The sequence below is a fragment of the Chlorocebus sabaeus genome, chromosome 22, assembly GCF_047675955.1.
Source record: "Chlorocebus sabaeus isolate Y175 chromosome 22, mChlSab1.0.hap1, whole genome shotgun sequence".
NCBI lineage: Eukaryota > Metazoa > Chordata > Mammalia > Primates > Cercopithecidae > Chlorocebus > Chlorocebus sabaeus.
In genome coordinates, this window is record NC_132925.1 from 90388938 (window position 1) to 90406187 (window position 17250).

At 51.2% G+C, this 17250-nt stretch overlaps 3 protein-coding genes across 4 annotated transcripts in view; 2 read left to right on the plus strand and 1 right to left on the minus strand.

The window, feature by feature from the left end:
- The first annotated feature begins 61 nt into the window (after window positions 1-61).
- Window positions 62-8054, plus strand: AMT (aminomethyltransferase). Of its 2 annotated transcripts, XM_007984223.3 has the most exons (10): window positions 62-2107; window positions 2197-2364; window positions 3209-3289; window positions 4424-4555; window positions 4983-5061; window positions 5366-5511; window positions 5621-5801; window positions 6496-6651; window positions 6751-6925; window positions 7730-8054. In XM_007984223.3, the coding sequence occupies exons 1-10, from the start codon at window positions 2018-2020 to the stop codon at window positions 7815-7817; spliced, it is 1296 nt and encodes a 431-aa protein (XP_007982414.1). In that variant the 5' UTR covers window positions 62-2017; the 3' UTR covers window positions 7818-8054. The 2 variants fall into 2 exon arrangements, with proteins under 2 accessions (XP_007982414.1, XP_007982415.1); XM_007984224.3 differs by lacking the exon at window positions 3209-3289.
- TCTA (T cell leukemia translocation altered) lies at window positions 8000-12267 on the minus strand. Its single transcript, XM_007984225.3, has 3 exons — window positions 11838-12267; window positions 11368-11422; window positions 8000-9665 (listed from the first exon to the last, which is right to left on the minus strand). Exons 1-3 carry the CDS (start codon window positions 12058-12060, stop codon window positions 9623-9625), a joined length of 321 nt encoding a protein of 106 aa, XP_007982416.1. The 5' UTR covers window positions 12061-12267; the 3' UTR covers window positions 8000-9622.
- Window positions 12268-12294: 27 nt separating this feature from the next.
- The window catches only part of RHOA (ras homolog family member A), a 53777-nt gene continuing 48821 nt past the window's right edge, over window positions 12295-17250 (plus strand). Inside the window, exon 1 of the mRNA XM_007984222.3 lies at window positions 12295-12666. The gene's annotated coding sequence lies outside the window, so the exon portion shown is untranslated. The remainder of the gene's footprint in view (window positions 12667-17250) is intronic.

The following is a 17250-nucleotide window of genomic DNA, read 5'->3' on the forward strand; positions in this document are numbered from 1 at the left end:
CTCAGTTTCTGAGCTGGCTCCTGAATATGTGTTCAAGTGGGTGTGCCTATAGGACCTGGGCAGGTGTCTCTAGCAAAGCCAGGGCCTGAGAATAAGAACTGGAACCCTTCTAGCCCGGGTGCAGTGGCTCACACCTGTAATCCCAGCACTTTGGGAAGCTGAGGCAGGTGGATCACCTGAGGTCGGGAGTTCGAGACCAGCCTGAACCACATGGAGAAACCCCGTCTCTACTAAAAATACAAAAAATTAGCTGGATGTGGTGGTGGGTGCCTGTAATCCCAGCTACTTGGGAGGCTGAGGCAGGAGAATCTCTTTAATCTGGGAAGTGAAGGTTGTGGGGCTGAGATCATGCCATTCCACTCCAGCCTGGGCAACAGGAGTGAAAGTCCATCTTAAAAAAAAAAAAAAAAAGAACTGGGACCCTTCTGCTATCTGACATAGTCCAAAGCACATCCCTATCCTTTCTCCCAGTTGTCCCACTCCTTTTTTTTTTTTTTTTTTTTGAGATGGAGTTCTGCTTTTGTTGCCCAGGCTGGAGTGCAATGGTGCAATCTCGGCTCACTGCAACCTCCACTTCCCAGGTTCAAGCGATTCTTCTGCCTCAGCCTCCCGAGTAGCTGGGATTACAGGCATGTGCCACCACGCCTGGCCTGACCCTTTCCAAGAGAGATGCTCAGCATGATGAGAGATCAGCCATGGTAGGGAGTGGGTCCAAGTAAGGGTTTGCATTGTTGCCTTTTAAGAGGCCTAGGTCCGGCCGGGCGCGGTGGCTCAAGCCTGTAATCCCAGCACTTTGGGAGGCCGAGGCGGGCGGATCACAAGGTCAGGAGATCGAGACCATCCTGGCTAACACCGTGAAACCCCGTCTCTACTAAAAAATACGAAAAACCAGCCGGGCGAGGTGGCGGCGCCTGTAGTCCCGGCTACTCGGGAGGCTGAGGCAGGAGAATAGCGTGAACCCGGGGGGCGGAGCTTGCAGTGAGCCGAGATAGCGCCACTGCACTCCAGCCTGGGGCACAGAGCAAGACTCCGTCTCAAAAAAAAAAAAAAAAAAAAAAGAGAGAGGCCTAGGTCCTCCATTAACTCAGGCCAATCATTAAGTGATGCAGGCTGCTCTTCCTTCATGTGAGAAAAACCTGTTTCCCTCTGGTTCTTCCTGGCTTTGCACCTGGTGGCTATTATGAAGCAGTACTGCAGTATGTCTTGGACCTGGAAAGTTGGACATGTGTGCGGCTCAACAGTTTTCTGGGAAGAGTTCAGTGACCTTTTGGTGGCCACCCTCTGCTCTCACCTATGAGTTCTTGCAGGTGGCGACTTTACCTGCAAGGTCACTTACATAGCCCCACTCAGCTGCTTTGGAAAGCATGATGGAGCAGTAGTCCTCAATGTGTGTGTGAGTGAAGAGGACCTTGTGGTAGCAGGGACCATGCTTCATTTGTGGCTGTGTCCCCATCCGAGGGCCTGGTATGCAGTAAGATCAATACATACTTGTGGAATGCATGACTCTGCTGGCTGCCTGTGTCTGCCTGGTGGGAGAGCTGTGGACCTAGAGGTCCACATGAGGCCAGACTACTGTGGTGCTGCCTGCCTGCCAGCCTGGCTCCACCCTGCTGTGACCTCTCCACCTTCCCCACCCCTACTTGACCTTACTCCCTTGAGGGCCTAAAGGTATGATTCAGACCTTTCCGCCCTTTCTGGAACTTTGACTTTTTGGAGACAGGGCGGTTCTGCAGGGGGCAGTCTAGCCCCTAGCTCTCTTCTGGGCAGCCCAATCAGCTCTGGATTGCCCAAGCTGCCCTGAAAAGCCAGCCGAAAGAGCCGGAGGCTGTTTCCCTGTGGTTGGGAGTTCCTGCATTCTCTGCTCTAAATCCCAGCCTGCCCTCGGGGCTGCCCACGCCCCCTTCAGATCCTTTGCTCCGGAGAGAGACCTGTCCGAGCAGAGGCCTGGACTACATCTCCCGGCGTGCCTGGCAGTGTAGTGTCCTCTGTGCGCCATCTGTACTCGTTGCAGGCGACGATGCAGAGGGCTGTAAGTGTGGTGGCCCATCTGGGCTTTCGCTTGCAGGCACTGCCCCCGGCCTTGTGTCGTCCACTCAGTTGCGCACAGGTGGGATAGAGGGTGTTGATCTTGGAGGGTGGGGGAGGGAAGCGGCTGGGGGCTAGGGCCGTGGTGGCACTAAGCCCAGCCGCCCGCAGGACGTGCTCCGCAGGACACCGCTCTATGACTTCCATCTGGCCCACGGCGGGAAAATGGTGGCGTTTGCGGGTTGGAGTCTGCCAGTGCAGTACCGGGACAGTCACACTGACTCGCACCTGCACACACGCCAGCACTGCTCGCTCTTTGATGTGTCTCATATGCTGCAGGTGAGCCAGGGGAGCACGCTGGCCGCCTGATCAGGCCTTCCTCCCTGTTTACAGTGGTGCACTCCTTGGCTTTGTTTGCTGTGAACTGGATTCCAAGGACAGCCCTCCCAGAAGAGCTAGAGGTCATAGGGGTGTCATGGATAGGTCAGTGGCCCCAAGGAAATAAGCTCAGAGGGTCTCATCATCATCCTTCTAGTCTGCCCCCACTAAGTGGTGTGCCTTAATGTCCCAGGTTTTCCAGGGCTGACACCCACTCTCACGTATTGGGCTGGGTGTTGGTTTGAAAAGGGGTTATTTCCGGTGGCTCACGCCTGTAATCCCAGCACTTTGGGAGGCCGAGGAGGGCGGATCACAAGGTCAGGAGATCGAGACCATCCTGGCTAACACGGTGAAACCTCGTCTCTACTAAAAATACAAAAAATTAGCCGGGCGTGGTGGTGCGCGCCTGTAGTCCCAGCTACTCAGAGGCTGAGGCAGGAGAATGGCGTGAACCCAGGAGGTGGAGCTTGCAGTGAGCTGAGATCGTGCCACTGCACTCCAGCCTGGGCAACAGAGCGAGACTCTGTCTCAAAAAAAAAAAAAAAAAAAAAAAAAAAAGGAAAAGGGGTTATTTCAGAAAGGTGCTAGGTCCTGTCCAGTCCCTGGCAGTCCCCCAGCACAGAGTGACTGGGGGAGGTCAGGAAATCAGAAGGTGGTCCTTTGCCACGTGTAGAACCAAAAGACTGGTTAGTCACTTTGGGTGGGCTGGACTGCACTGTGGATGGCAGGGAGGATGCATCCTAGATTAGTGGCCTTTTGGGTTGTAGCTGTTGCAATGGTCTGAGGCTTTCAATCTCTTCCCCAGACCAAGATATTTGGTAGTGACCGGGTGAAGCTGATGGAGAGTCTAGTGGTTGGAGATATTGCAGAGCTAAGACCAAACCAGGTGGGCCCTTTTATTTCTGCTCTATGAGTTTTCTTAGTCATGAGCCAGCAAATGGGCTTAGTCCCTACCTCAGGCTTAGGAGCACAGAGATGAGTCAAACAGCTTCTCAGGGCTTGCAGTCTTGGCGGACGGAATCCCTGAGTCATTTCCAGAGACCCAGACATTTGTAGAGAGGGGAATATCCCAGCCTTACTACATCAGGCTAGGAGGCCAGAAACCAAGGTTAATATGCTGCTCTCTGGCCATCCCTTCTGTTTAACCCCTCTCTATTCAAAGTGTGGTCCCTGGCCAGGTGCCGTGACTCAAACACCTGTAATCCCAGCACTTTGGGAGGCCAAGGTGGGTGGATCACCTGAGGTCAGGAGTTCGAGACCAGCCTGACCAACATGGCAAAACCTCATTTCTACTAAAAATACAAAAATTAGCTGGGTGTGGTGGCGCGCACCTGTAGTCCCAGCTACTCGGGAGGCTGAAGTTGCAGTGAGCTGAGATCACACCACTGCACTCTGGCCTGGGCAATGGAGCAAGACTCAGTCTAAAAACAAAACAAAACAAACACAACAAAGTGTGGTCTATAAACCAGCATCCTTCGAGCTTGTTAGGAATATACTCTCAGGCACTGCCCCAGACCTGCTGAATCAGAACCTTCATTTTAACAAGATCCCCAGGTGATCCCCATGTGACCCCCTCAACCTCAGGCTTTTTGTCCATCAGTGAGGAGGCTAAGGAAGTTTTTTGGGGGCATTGCTATGGAGTACTTAGAAGAGCCTGGGATCATCGAGATGACCTTTGAAGCTTTTGTCCTGTGGGTTGGCAAAACATGGGCTGAGTCGTCCCAGGTTTGGATAGGTGAAGCAGCAGGTCCTAGGTGTCATAGATGAAGCATCAGATGGGGCTCTCAGTACAGAGTGGGGAGGGGTGCAGAGGTCTCACCAGATCAGGGAAGCACCCCAAGGTAGGGAGGGGATGAAAACTTACTTGGTGCATGAGGACCAAGGGGCCCAGGACTTGGGCCCAGACTTGCACCTTCACACCCTGAGTCCTTCACATTAGGGTTCATAACCTTTTGGTAGCTAAGTGGGTTCAGGGGTGTGTCTGGCTCACCCTTGGCCTTGCCCTCCACTTTTGTCCTAGGGGACATTGTCGCTGTTTACCAACGAGGCTGGAGGCATCTTAGATGACTTGATTGTAACCAATACTTCTGAGGGGCACCTGTATGTGGTGTCCAACGCTGGCTGCTGGGAGAAAGATTTGGCCCTCATGCAGGTACACCCCTTCTGTGTTCTAGGCACCTTGTCTTCCTTGTTCATAGAGCAGCATCCTTGTTGTCCAGGATAGGGTTGGCGCAGACAAGGGACCCGGACAGTGGCTCTTTGAGTGAAGGAACAGCTGTAAGACTCAAGAGCAGGCCCACTCTGGAGCATGCCAGGGTTTGGTGGTGGGGGATTAGGCATGGGGAGGGGGGCTTGGCCCCTCTGGTGAGGGTGTGAGGTGGCAGACCGGGGGTTGGGTCATCTCTTATCACTTAGTAGCTATGTGACCTTGTAAGATGGGAACCAGCCTACTACTTTTTTTTTTTTCTCCCTCCTCCTCCTCTCCACTGTCTTACTACTGTCCAGCTCTGCAGTGTCCAGCCCATGGTAGGTGCTCAGTAAGTGGCCCCAGATGCTCTTGTGGTGTTTCTGTCTTTTAGGACAAGGTCAGGGAGCTTCAGAACCAGGGCAGAGATGTGGGCCTGGAGGTGTTGGATAATGCCCTGCTAGCTCTGCAAGGTGAGAGGGCTGGGCTGGGGTTGGAGCCAATCTTTGCCTTACTGGCTTCATTGACTGCTTAGCACAGAGACTATACCAAGAAGGAGGTGTGGAAGGTGTGATATTTGTGTGCCATAATTTTAAGTTTGGTATCTTGCCCTCCTCCTACCTACTACAAGGCTCCATGGGCTAGGGACAAGGGCATCTTCTCCCACTTGCAGAGTAAGACTTGCTCAGGGCTTGTTCTGGTCCCTGAATAAGGCTTTAGTCCAGCTTTGAGGGGTGCTGGGACCTGAATTCTTGGTCACTGGCTCCCTGGGCCCAGGCCCCACTGCAGCCCAGGTACTACAGGCCAGCGTGGCAGATGACCTGAAGAAACTGCCCTTCATGACTAGTGCTGTGATGGAGGTGTTTGGCGTGTCTGGCTGCCGCGTGACCCGCTGTGGCTACACAGGAGAAGACGGTGTGGAGGTGTGTCAAGAAGTGGTGTAAGGGGCAGTACAGGGCACAAGATGCACATGAGGGGTGGAAGGTGTGTAGCACAGGGAGCTTCCCATCTGCCCTCTGGTGTTTCATACAGATCTCGGTGCCGGCAGCGGGGGCAGTTCACCTGGCAACAGCTCTTCTGAAAAACCCAGAGGTGAAGCTGGCAGGGCTGGCAGCCAGGGACAGTCTGCGCCTGGAGGCAGGCCTCTGCCTATACGGGAATGACATTGATGAACACACTACACCTGTGGAGGGCAGCCTCAGCTGGACACTGGGTGAGCTGGGCCAGCACTCAAGGATGGGGTCCTGGAGGTTGGGGTGACCCTTAATAAGACTAACCAGCCCATGACTCCTCCAAAGGTTATGTAGCCTGGAGCAAGTGACTCAGCCTTCCTGAGCCTCCGTTTCCTGAAGGTGCCACTGTGGCTTTGCCTATTAGAAACTGAAGATGCTGCTGGGTGTGGTGGCTCACACCTGTAATCCCAGCACTTTGGGAGGCCGAGGCGGGTGGATCACGAGGACAGGAATTCAAGAACAGCCTGGCCAACATGGTGAAACCCCGTCTCTACTAAAAATATGAAAATTAGCCAGGCATGGCGGCGGATGCCTGTAATCCCAGCTACTTGGGAGACTGAGGCAGGTGAACTGCTTGAACCCGGGAGGCAGAGTTCGCAGTGAGCCGAGATCATGCCACTGCACTCTAGGCCTGGGCGACAGAGTGACTCCATCTCAAAAAAAAAAAAAAAAAAAGAAAAGAGAAACTGAAGATGTTCAGCAGGTGGGCAGCATGGCCTCTAGGGGGTAGGAGGTGGTTTTTTGGCTGACGGCAGTGAGGGGAGGAATAGAACCTGGAGTAGCCCAAGCAAAGGGGCCTTGATGCTAGATGGGTGTTACCTGAGGACTTCATAAAGGACCTCCTGTGGCCAGGGCTTCTATGGGCTGTGGCTTATGTCTCGTGTCATTCTCCAGGGAAGCGCCGCCGAGCTGCTATGGATTTCCCTGGAGCCAAGGTCATTCTTCCCCAGCTGAAGGGCAAGGTGCAGCGGAGGCGTGTGGGGTTGATGTGTGAGGGGGCCCCGATGCGGGCACACAGTCCCATCCTGAACATGGAGGGTACCAAGATTGGTAGGTGGACCAGGGAAGCTGGGAAGCCCTTGTCTCTTCCCCAGGAGGGTGGGGGCACTGCAAGGTGGTGCTAATGCATGGCTTATGCTTGCTTGACAGGTACTGTGACTAGTGGCTGCCCCTCGCCCTCTCTGAAGAAGAATGTGGCAATGGGTTATGTGCCCTGCGAGTACAGTCGTCCAGGGACAATGCTGCTGGTAGAGGTGCGGCGGAAGCAGCAGATGGCTGTGGTCAGCAAGATGCCCTTTGTGCCCACAAACTACTATACCCTCAAGTGAGGATGGCTCAGGGTGGGGCTGTCCCCTCCAGGAGTCTTGCCTTGGAGGGCATCCTACAAGGGGTTAGTCAAGAAGCTGAGGCAGAACTCACTGGGGGTGGGCAGCTAAGGTGGAGGCTGATTCCAATTGTCTGGTTGAGGGGTCATACCACCTATTCCCCCCACCTAACTCATGCCACTCCAGCTTCCTTCAGGACCCTGCTTCTGAGTGACAGACCAGCTCACACAATGTCTTGAGTCCATGATCCCACTGACCCACTCTTGCCTGCTGGAGGGTAATGAGAAACTTTGGTTCTGCCATCTCTCCCACTCTGCCAGGTGCTGGCTGTGGAGCAAAGGCTCACCTTTGTGGGGAGGATAAAACCTGCCCAACCTACCTCACAATGGTTTTTCACATTGCAAAGGGTAATAACATGGGCGGTGTGGACTTAGGCCACCCCCTCCAGTTTGCTTTCCATAAATGCAAATTGTCCCTACTGCAAGTCAGGAATGATTGCTGACTCATAGTAGGGCTGCTATGCCTGTGTGTAAACTTGGGAATGGCTGAGGGAACAGAGACTTACTCTTCCACATTCCCAAGTTGGTCTAGTGTGCTGCCCAGTAGCAAACCATGGCAGGCTCACCACCTATTCTGAGCTCCAGGGCTGTTGTAGGGCAGGGTGGGCTTCCTCCCAGACTTGCCTTACCCTGGGCTGACCTTTGCCCCTGGTATGCATTAATGGACTCCACTGAATCCTGAAAAAAAAAATTAAACTTCCTTCTTACTTGCCAGTCTCTAGCTTCATTGTTCTTTGTTCACAGGGTTCCTGAAATGCCAACCCAGTGCCTGCCTTCCTGGCCTCCAAGACAAGCTTGGAATAGGTTCTCCTTGAAAGGGGCCAGTCTATAAGAATGGAGATATTGCCCGTTGGGCACCCCATCCCTGCTCCTCCAGGGAGCTGGCATCACCTCTCCCCTCCCTGCAAGTTGTTGCATCTGGGTCCCAAGGGGCAACAGCTTCCAGGATGTTCCCTCTCTCACTGCTCCTCTGCATACATACCCTTGTTCTGTCTGAATAACCACAACAACCGATGCACTTCCGTGTTTAATAAGCCACATCCTCAGTTGAGCCTGGGGTGAAATGTGAGATCCTGACTCTGTGCAGTAGTATCAGTGGGTGGGCCTGGGGCTGTGAAGACCATCATCCTCAGTACAGCTGCAATTCCAGTGCCCCTCTACCACAAAGATGGCTTAGACAAAGGCAACCAGATGGAAGTGTGACATCCAACAGGGAGGAAGTAGGCAGGGGTCACTAAAGTGGCTGGTGGCCCAGCAGATGGAAGCAGAAGTATGGCCATGAGGGAAGGAGGCAGGTCCAGGGCTACAGTGCTTTCAGGTACTGGTGTTTCTATAGGGGCATTTGCCACCCACGCCTTTGGAAACTCCTCTGGCCTACTGTGACATGGCAGGGCTGCCTGGTTCTTGAAGGCAGAGAAGATGCTAGTGGGGAGGAGCTGAGGCTGTGACATGCGTTTGTACCAGGTCCAGACGGGTAATGATGAGGCTACAGGCTATGATGGGGCCACTGTGCACTAAATGCTTGGTACCATCCTATGAGGGGACAAGGTACAGACCCACATTCCCATAGGCACTTAAGCAGTGGAGGGTAGGAGGCTACCCCAGCGGTTCAGCTGTGCTCCTTCAGGTACTCAGCTTACCCCCAAGAAGGACTGAGAGGAATATGAGTAGGACAGTTGGCAGATGACAATTTCCTTTGCCTGGCTCACAGGAGAAATCTGATTGGGCCAGGGATGTGGGTGTTTGGTGCCTCAATCTGGATGGTGCCAGCAGGGACACCACCCTGCCTTATACCTGAATGGCCAGCTAAATAACCATAGAGCTTAAGGTCTGGCTCAGGTCAGGACTCCCTGGCTCCTTGCCAACAAAGCAAAACCAGGGATTCAGAAAACTCAGGGCTTAGGAGAAAACAGACCTGCCTTACATATCCCAGAGCTGGTCAACCTCAGGCTTCCTCTCAGGAAAAAAATTTTTTTTTTTTTTTTGAAATGGAGTCTCGCTCTGTCACCCAGGTTGGAGTACAACGGCGCAATCTTAGCTCACTGCAACCTCTGCCTCCCAGGTTCAAGCGAATCTCCTGCCTTAGCCCCCTGAGTAGCTGGGATTACAGGTGTGCGCCACTACACCCGGCTAATTTTTGTATTTTTAGTAGAGATGGGGTTTTCACCATGTTGGTCAGGCTGGTCTCGAACTCCTGACCTCGTGATCCGCCTGCCTCAGCCTCCCAAAGTGTTGGGATTACAGGCATGAGCCATCGCGTCTGGCCAACTCAGGAAATATTTTTATGGGATCATATCTCGGGGATGGGAAGAGGGACAGGAAAAGAAACCTAAGACAAAAGAACTGATGGCCTTCCCAACCCAGAGGCTTCCTGAGTTATCACCCCTGAGAGAGGAGGAACACAATCTCTCTCCTTAAGGCACCCAGATAAGGGTACAGGCAAACTCTTCCCTTGCCCAGTGCCTGGATGAGGGCGTAGGGCCAAGAGGCAGAAGAGGCCCAGCCCTGCAGGCACTGGGTACCCTGCTACCAACCCTGAACCCCCGGCAGTTGTCCCTGAGGTCTGGGGAGTAGCAGAACCCAGTGTAGAAGCCAGCAGACCCAGTGATGCCCTTGGAGACCCTCTGCTGCCTTCCCTTATTCTCTGTGGGTTTTGAGAGGTTCGTTTGCTGCCATTCCCCTGAAAGTGATGGAGAGAGAGAAGAGAGAGGGGTTATTCCATGGGCAGAACAGTTGATGAAATTGGCTCTCCCAAGCTCCTTCTTGAGGGTTGAGCTAGGCTCAGTAAGGTTACATAACAATCTAGACCTCTCTGCTGATCTCCCACAGCCCACCCTGGGCCCAGCACCTTCTCCCTGCAGACCCATTCTTCTTCCTGGTTCTCCATGTTAGTATGGCATTGCCATCCTTCTCTTTTTTTAATTATTCTTTTTATTTATTATTATTATTGTTATTATTTTTCTTTTTTTGAGAAGGGGTTTCACTCTTGTTGCCCAGGCTGGGGTGCAATGGCAAGATCTCAGCTCACTGCAGCCTCCACCTCCTGGGTTCAAGCAATTTTCCTGCCTCAGCCTCCCAAGTAGCTGGGATTACAGGCGCACGTCACCACACCCAGCTAATTTTTGTATTTTTAGTAGAGATGGGGTTTCGCCATGTTGGCCAGGCTGGTCTCAAACTCCTGGCTTCAGGCGATCTACCCTCCTCTGTCTCCCAAAGTTCTAGGAACAGGCGTGAGCCACTGTGCCCGGCCTATTATTTTTTTTGAGACAGAGTCTCACTCTGATGCCCAGGCTGGAGTGCAGTGGCGTGATCTGGGCTCACTGCAACCTCTGCCTCCTGGGTTCAAGTGACTCTCATGCCTCAGCCTCCCGAGTAGCTGGGATTACAGGTGTACACCACCATGCTAGCTACTTTTTTCTATTTTTAGTAAATATGGGGTTTTGCTATGTTGACCAGGCTGGTCTCAAACTCCTGACCTCAAGTGATCTGCCCATCTCAGCCTCCCAAAGTGCTGGGATTACAGGCATGAGCCAGGGGGCCTGTCCTCTTCTCCAAGACAGAAATCTGGGCAGTGGCAGCCTTTCTAACCTCTAGCCCTAACTCTTGGACCCCTTTATCTACTTGCCATGAAGTAGGCATTTATAAAGGCAAATTAGATCAGATCACAGCCTTGCTGAGTTAGTCTTTCAATGGCTCCCAGGGTCCAACAAGCTCTCACGTTCAAGCTCCAGCATCGCAGTCTTACCTATTCTAATATGTCACCCTTATCCTTCCCTCTTAGCCTTGCTCTATCCATTCCCTTTGCCAGGTACACTTTGTCACCCTGTGGCCTTTGATCTCGGCTTAAGTGTCTTTCTTGGGAGATGCCTTCCCTGACCACCCCTGCCCCATGCACCCCTAATAAATCCCTGGCTCCCCATGAACAGGGCCCGGGTTTTCTTTGTTCTCTGGGCCTCGTGTGGTCCCTATCATGTGATAGGGGCCCAGAGATTATCTGAATGAATGCCCTGATTAGTGAGTGCATGTTTTGCAGAAGAGGAGGCTGACCCTGATGAGGTCAATGTGCTAAGGACAGAGATTACTGCCTTTCCAACTGAGGGGATTGTGCAGAGTGGAATCCAACAAACTTGTCATTTCATCTCTCTGAAATTATGACAATACCACCACCTGTACTACAGGCTGCTGAACAACAGGCTGATGGACTGTCCAGACCTTGATGTCATCCTAACTCGAAGCCTGAACTCTACGTGCAGACTTGAAGCTTGCTGCAAAGGCTATTAAGCTGGTGGGCTTATAGCCTGAGAACTCCCTTCTCTGTCACCAGCACAGGAGTGTCCTTGGAATGCCAAGCATGGGGTTGCGGTATGGACAGATTTACTCACCACGAAGGGAAATGCGTGGAGCCATCAGGCGTGGATCCATTCTGACCACCCAGACCTGGAGGCAAAAACACATCCAGAGCTGCAGCAGGCTGGGGTGGGGATCTGAGCAGGCATCAGCCCAGGTCAGGTTAGAGACCACTGGTATTGTTTGGTGAAGTCTAGTAAGGGTCCTAAGGGACTAATCGTATTGCCAGGTGAGAGTTCTGAGGAACAGATACAATGTGATGGGTGGACTGGTGGGGATTCTGGCGTAAAATGGTATGGTGGCATGAGTCAGGGTACAACGTTAAGTTCTCTCATCCAAGTACCCGGCTTAGCTTCCGTGGTCAGATGCGTTCAGGGTGGTAAGGCCGTGAACCAATGTTAAGTTCTGATGAGCCTCTTGCAGGATAGTGGGGAACCCAATGATACAGTGGGGAGAGGGTGGGGACGGGGGCGGCCAGCCCACGGAGGTTCGTAGGAAGCCTCACCTGGACGGTGATACAACCCGGTCACTGTATTCCCGTAGAACCCCCACGCCAGCTGGATGCCCAGGAGACTTAACACCAACCACAGCAGCAACAGCTTGAAAAGGGTCACGCGCATGTCCTGCGCCTCCCACTCCCTCAAGAATTCGCTGCCCAGCGCGCCCAGCGCATCCAGTACCGTGGCCGGTAGAGCCTGCAAGGCCTGCCCAGACCAGGGCTCCGCCATGACTGGCCCTCGCCCCACCCGGGGTACTGTCACCGTAGTCCCTACCACGCACGCGTGTGATCTTCCGGGCCAGGCCCGTTAGTGCGCACGCGTAAATCTAGGCAGGGCGGGGCCTACTTCACTTGAGTGAAGTGTTGGCAGTTTGGGGAGGAGTATTAAAAACGCGCACGCGCACCTAACCCCACCCTACTTGCTTAAGGGATGAGTGACTCCGGGAGTACAAAATAGCAACCAGGTCTTTTATAGCCCCGGAGTTCCCGTGATGCCCCATGCGGCTGCAATGATTGGTTAAGGGTTTTGCTTTTAGGGCGTGGCCGCGCTCCTGAGCAATAGTGGATGAGCTGTGAGTGCGCGCGCGTGCGCGGGACCGCGACCTGGGTCGGCTCGAGCCCGCTGGGCACTCGGGGGCGCGCACGTCGTTCTCCGCCCTCCTGCCGCCGCCCGCCCTCGCTCTCTCGCGCTCCCCTCCCGCCGCCCGCGGTCCTCCGTCGGTTCTCTCGTTAGTCCGCGGTCTGGTCTTCAGCTACCCGTCTTCGTCTTCGAGCTTGCGACTCGCGGACCGGCGTCCCCGGCGCGAAGAGGCTGGACTCGGATTCGTTGCCTGAGGTGAGCGGAAGGGTTCCCTCCAGGCGCCGCGGGGCCCCAGGCCCTCTCGCCCGCCCGGCAGTCTTCCGGCCGGCAGGCCGCCGCCCCGCAGCGGCCGCGCCCCACCGGCTGCTCGTGGCCGAGCCGCCCCTGGCCGAGCAGCCCCTGACCTTTGACCTGACTCCCGGCTCAGGCCCCGCGCCCCAAAGCGGCGACCCCGCCCGCGCAGTCCCCGGAAGCGCGCCCGGTAGTCTCCAGTGCCCCTTCCCCCGCCCGGCCGGGCCTGGTGGAGCCCAAGCTGCCCGCCTGCCTGCCCTCGGTCCCCGACGCTTCCTCTCCCGGCAGCGCCGGGCAGGGCGGGGGCTCTGGGCCGGGCCCCCGACCGCGCAGTGTGGCCGGCTGCTGAAAGCGCGCGTGGCTGTCGGAGTTGAAATGGGAAAGAAACTCTTTACAACTCCATTTTGCTTTTTACGTTTACCGAGAAACGTGAATCACTGTTTTATATTGATTAAAGTCCAGTTACACTTTGGGTAGGTTTTCTTTTAATGCAGATTTGTTGGAGACTGTGTAAGTAAGTAAAAGATTGTATTAAAAGCTTAGGGGTATGATCTACGGCCATACCACCCCGAACGCGCCCTAACTCGTCTGAAAGCTTTGGGGTCTGTATTGAGTGGAAAAGGGGTATTTTCCAGTTGAAAAAAAAAACAAAACACAAAACCGTAAATGAAAATTTAAGCGATGTTGCATGAAAACAGATGCAATATTGTTTAGTCTAAGTCGCTGTATTGATTAGGAATCACCTAAGCATCTGTACCTTAGTTACTGATTGGATCTACAGTTACAGGTCGTCTTCATTGAATAGCGCTATTTGCATCCAAGTCGATTTGTTCACAAACCTTGTTTAGTAGTTTAAGGTGGAAAATTGGAATCTTTTTTACCTCAAAGTTGGTTCCACTTGTGGTTTTTAATAGTTTTGATTTTAAATTTTTACCTCTGTTGACTTGTTTGGTTCTTTGTGTCTTGAAGAAAGTCTTTTAAAATAAACGTTTCTTGCAGGTGTGTAAGTAGATTATATTTCACTCTGCCTTCCTGAAGGAGAAAAACAGAAAAACTGAAAAACTTCCATAATTTAAAATGTGTATGATGAGAATTTTTCAACCACTTAGTATCACCCAGATGTGTAGTGTGTATGTACCATGATTGTCACCTTGAGATGTGGCTAGATAGGCGGAGATACTGTTTTGAGCGTTTGGCACAAGTGACATTGGACTGAAAAAAGACTAGTTTTTAATTGTAAAGGATGACTTATTGAAGGATCTCTGGATAACTTGTCTTAATTGGTTCCATCTACTTCTGTGGAGCACTGATGGCTCTTGGGGACATTAAATATATAAGGTGCACCTTGGTTTGAGTTAAAGTCTAATGCCAGATTTATTCTCTCTGTTGTCATAAAAATCTGCGTTGCAGGGAAGAAGAGAGTAGGAATAATGTATAGTTCTTGAATTTTAGATCTAAGAGGAATCTTTCAGGTGTGGTTGTCTAACCCCATTTGCAGATGAGCAAACTGAGTCCCAGAGACTTAAGTAAATTTCCCAGGATTATCTATCTAGTCAGGAGCAGACCAGAACTGTCTGCTCTGTTAAGATATTCTCCATTTACTCCCAAACATTTGACCTCTAGAGTCAGCTAAAATTCAGGACTTCAGCTTATTCCATTGTTTCTTCTTTTAAACCTTGTTGATGGTGAATAGTTTGGGAGAATCTGAAAAATTCATTTGCCAAAAAAAATTCAGTTCATTAGCTTACATAGCACTCTCCCTTTGTTAAATGGATGGTCCTGCCTTCAATTGAGGGAGCTAGATGAATGTACAAGGGTCCCTGGCTGACCTAATCATGGCTTGAAGTGTTCGGAATTTTTTTTTTTTTAAGGGTCCAACTTCTAGAGCAAGGCCTACACTTTTACTGCTTCAAAACCAAGATATTTAGGTCAGGCTAACATATTTTTGGGTAACTGCGGGCACTTTTGACTACTAATTTGGGGTACTGCATGTGTCAAGTAATCAATTCCCTGTGCACATGTATGTGGTGGTGGTGGTGGAGTATTTTTGTAGTCTTGATTTCTTTCCATTTGTCAGTTAACTCCTTTTTAAAAGTTTATTCTGGTCATATGGAGGTGTAAGTTATTAGGAGAGTTAAAAAGAGGTAGCTCTTCAAGTGTTTCTTGTCCATGGGGTGGAGCCCATGCAGTGACGGGAGAAGGTGCTAGTTTGCGTCTTCTTAATTGTCTTAGAGCGCTGAGAGATTTATGTTAACTCTGAAAGACTGATAGTTCAGCTTCTAAGAGAGCTAATTTGAGCCTGCTGTAGACAGCACCTTGGGTTTAATTGCATTATGGTTACTAGTGATTATGATAAATGGTACATAGTCACTGGATTTTAAAATTGGCCATATACTTTTATTTTTATTTTTGAAATGGAGTCTCACTCTATTGCCTAGGCTGGAGTGCAGTGGCGCGATCTCAGCTCACTGCATCGTCTGCCTCCTGGGTTCAAGCAATTCTCCTGCCTCAGCCCCTGGAGTAGCTGGGACTATGGGCAGCGGCCACCGTTCCTGGCTAATTTTTGTATTTTTAGTAGAGATGGGGTTTCACCATGTTGGCCAGGCTGGTCTTGAACTCCTGACCTCAGGTGATCACCCACCTCGGCCTCCCAAAGTGCTGGGATTACAGGCGTGAGCCCACACGCCCACCCGTATTTGTAGTTTTAAAAGGATCCTAAGTATTTTGTCCGACTCTACCATTTCGTTTATTCCTTTATTTACCTGTCCAATGGAACTGTTTGCTTGTAACTACACATTAATATAACTAAATTTTGAACTTGTTAATGTTGCATGTCTTGCTATACTTGGGGCTCTTTTGGGATATGCTCATCGTTAAGTATTTGTGGGATCAAAATTTCCAAGACATTTTGAAGTTGGTAATTACTATAAAATCCTTCATCTTTAGTCTGTGGAGCTGTAGTATTAAGTGAAGGCCTCGGTATGTTCATAATTATGGTAGTCATGTGACTGAAAATCAGGCACTGAAGCTGCTCATTCTGGGTGTTGGTCTCAGTTTATTGGTACTTCCGCCAAATACATTTTTATAGCTAGTAATACTGAAAAACATCAAATACACTTGCTGAATTGCAATCAGTATGCAGTTTATGCCAAACTGAGCTTGATTTCATTTTTTAAGAGGATGAGTAAATATATTTAAGCGTGTGTGTGTGTGTGTACATATATATATATATATATATATATTTTTTTTTTTTTTTTTTTTTTTTCTCTTTCGAGCTGGAGTCTCACTCTGTTGTCCAGGCTGGAGTGCAGTAGCGTAATCTTGGCTCACTGCAACCACCGCTTCCCAGTTGAAGTGATTCTCATGCCTCAGTCTCTGGAGTAGTTGGGATTATCGGCATGCACTTCTATACTTGGCTAATTTTTATATTTTTAGTAGAGATGGGGTTTCACCATGTTGGCCAGGCTGGTCTCGACCTCTTTTTTTTTTTTTTCTGAGATGGAGTCTCGCTCTGTCACCCAGGCTGGAGTGCAGTGGCGCAATCTCGGCTCACTGCAAGCTCCGCCTCCCGGGTTTACGCCGTTCTCCTGCCTCAGCCTCCTGAGTAGCTGGGACTACAGGTGCCCCCCACCACGCCTGGCTAATTTTTTGTACTTTTAGTAGAGACGGGGTTTCACCGTGTTGACCAGGATGGTCTTGATCTGACCTCGTGATCCTCCTGCCTTGGCCTCCCAAAGGGCTGGGATTACAGGCGTGAGCCACCGCGCCCGGCCTGGAACTCTTGACCTCAGGTGATCTGCCCCCCTCTGAAATTGTTGAGATTACAGGTGAGAGCCACTACTGCGCTTGGCCACATTTAAACATATTTATGATAGTATCTTAAATTTAAGTGAAGGGAAAGAGGAAAACATACACAGCCAATGAAGTAAGTTCGAAGTGGAGTGAAAGGAAAAGTTGGAGGTAAAAAGAGGTTAGAGAGGTGGGCAGGGGCCAGATCATATAGGGCCTTTAGGACATGGGAAATTCTTTGGATTTGTTCTGAGATTAGAAGTCATTTAGGTATTCTTTAGAAAGAGGATGACATGATCTGATATTTAAAAAAAAAAAAAAAAAAAAAAACTAGAATCACCGTGAGTCGGAGTGGATCTAATTCCATTCTGACCAAATAGTAAACTAATATGGTAATTGTACAAATATAAAAAAGGATTTCCTGGCCGGGAGCGGTGGCTCACGCCTGTAATCCCAGCACTTTGGGAGGCTGAGGCAAGTGGATCACTTGAGGTCAGGAGTTTGAGACCAGCCTGGCCAACATGGTGAAACCCCATCTCTACTAAAAATACAAAAAATTAGCTGGGCGTGGCAGTAGGCGCCTATAATCCCAGCTATTCAGGAGGCTGAGACAGGAGAATCACCTTAACCTGGGAGGCGGAGGTTGCTGTGAGCTGAGATCGCGCCATTGCACTCCAGCCTGGGAGACGGTGCAAGACTCTGTCTCAAAAAAAAAAAAAAAGGAAAGGATTTCCTAATATTAATTTCCTTGACTTAATG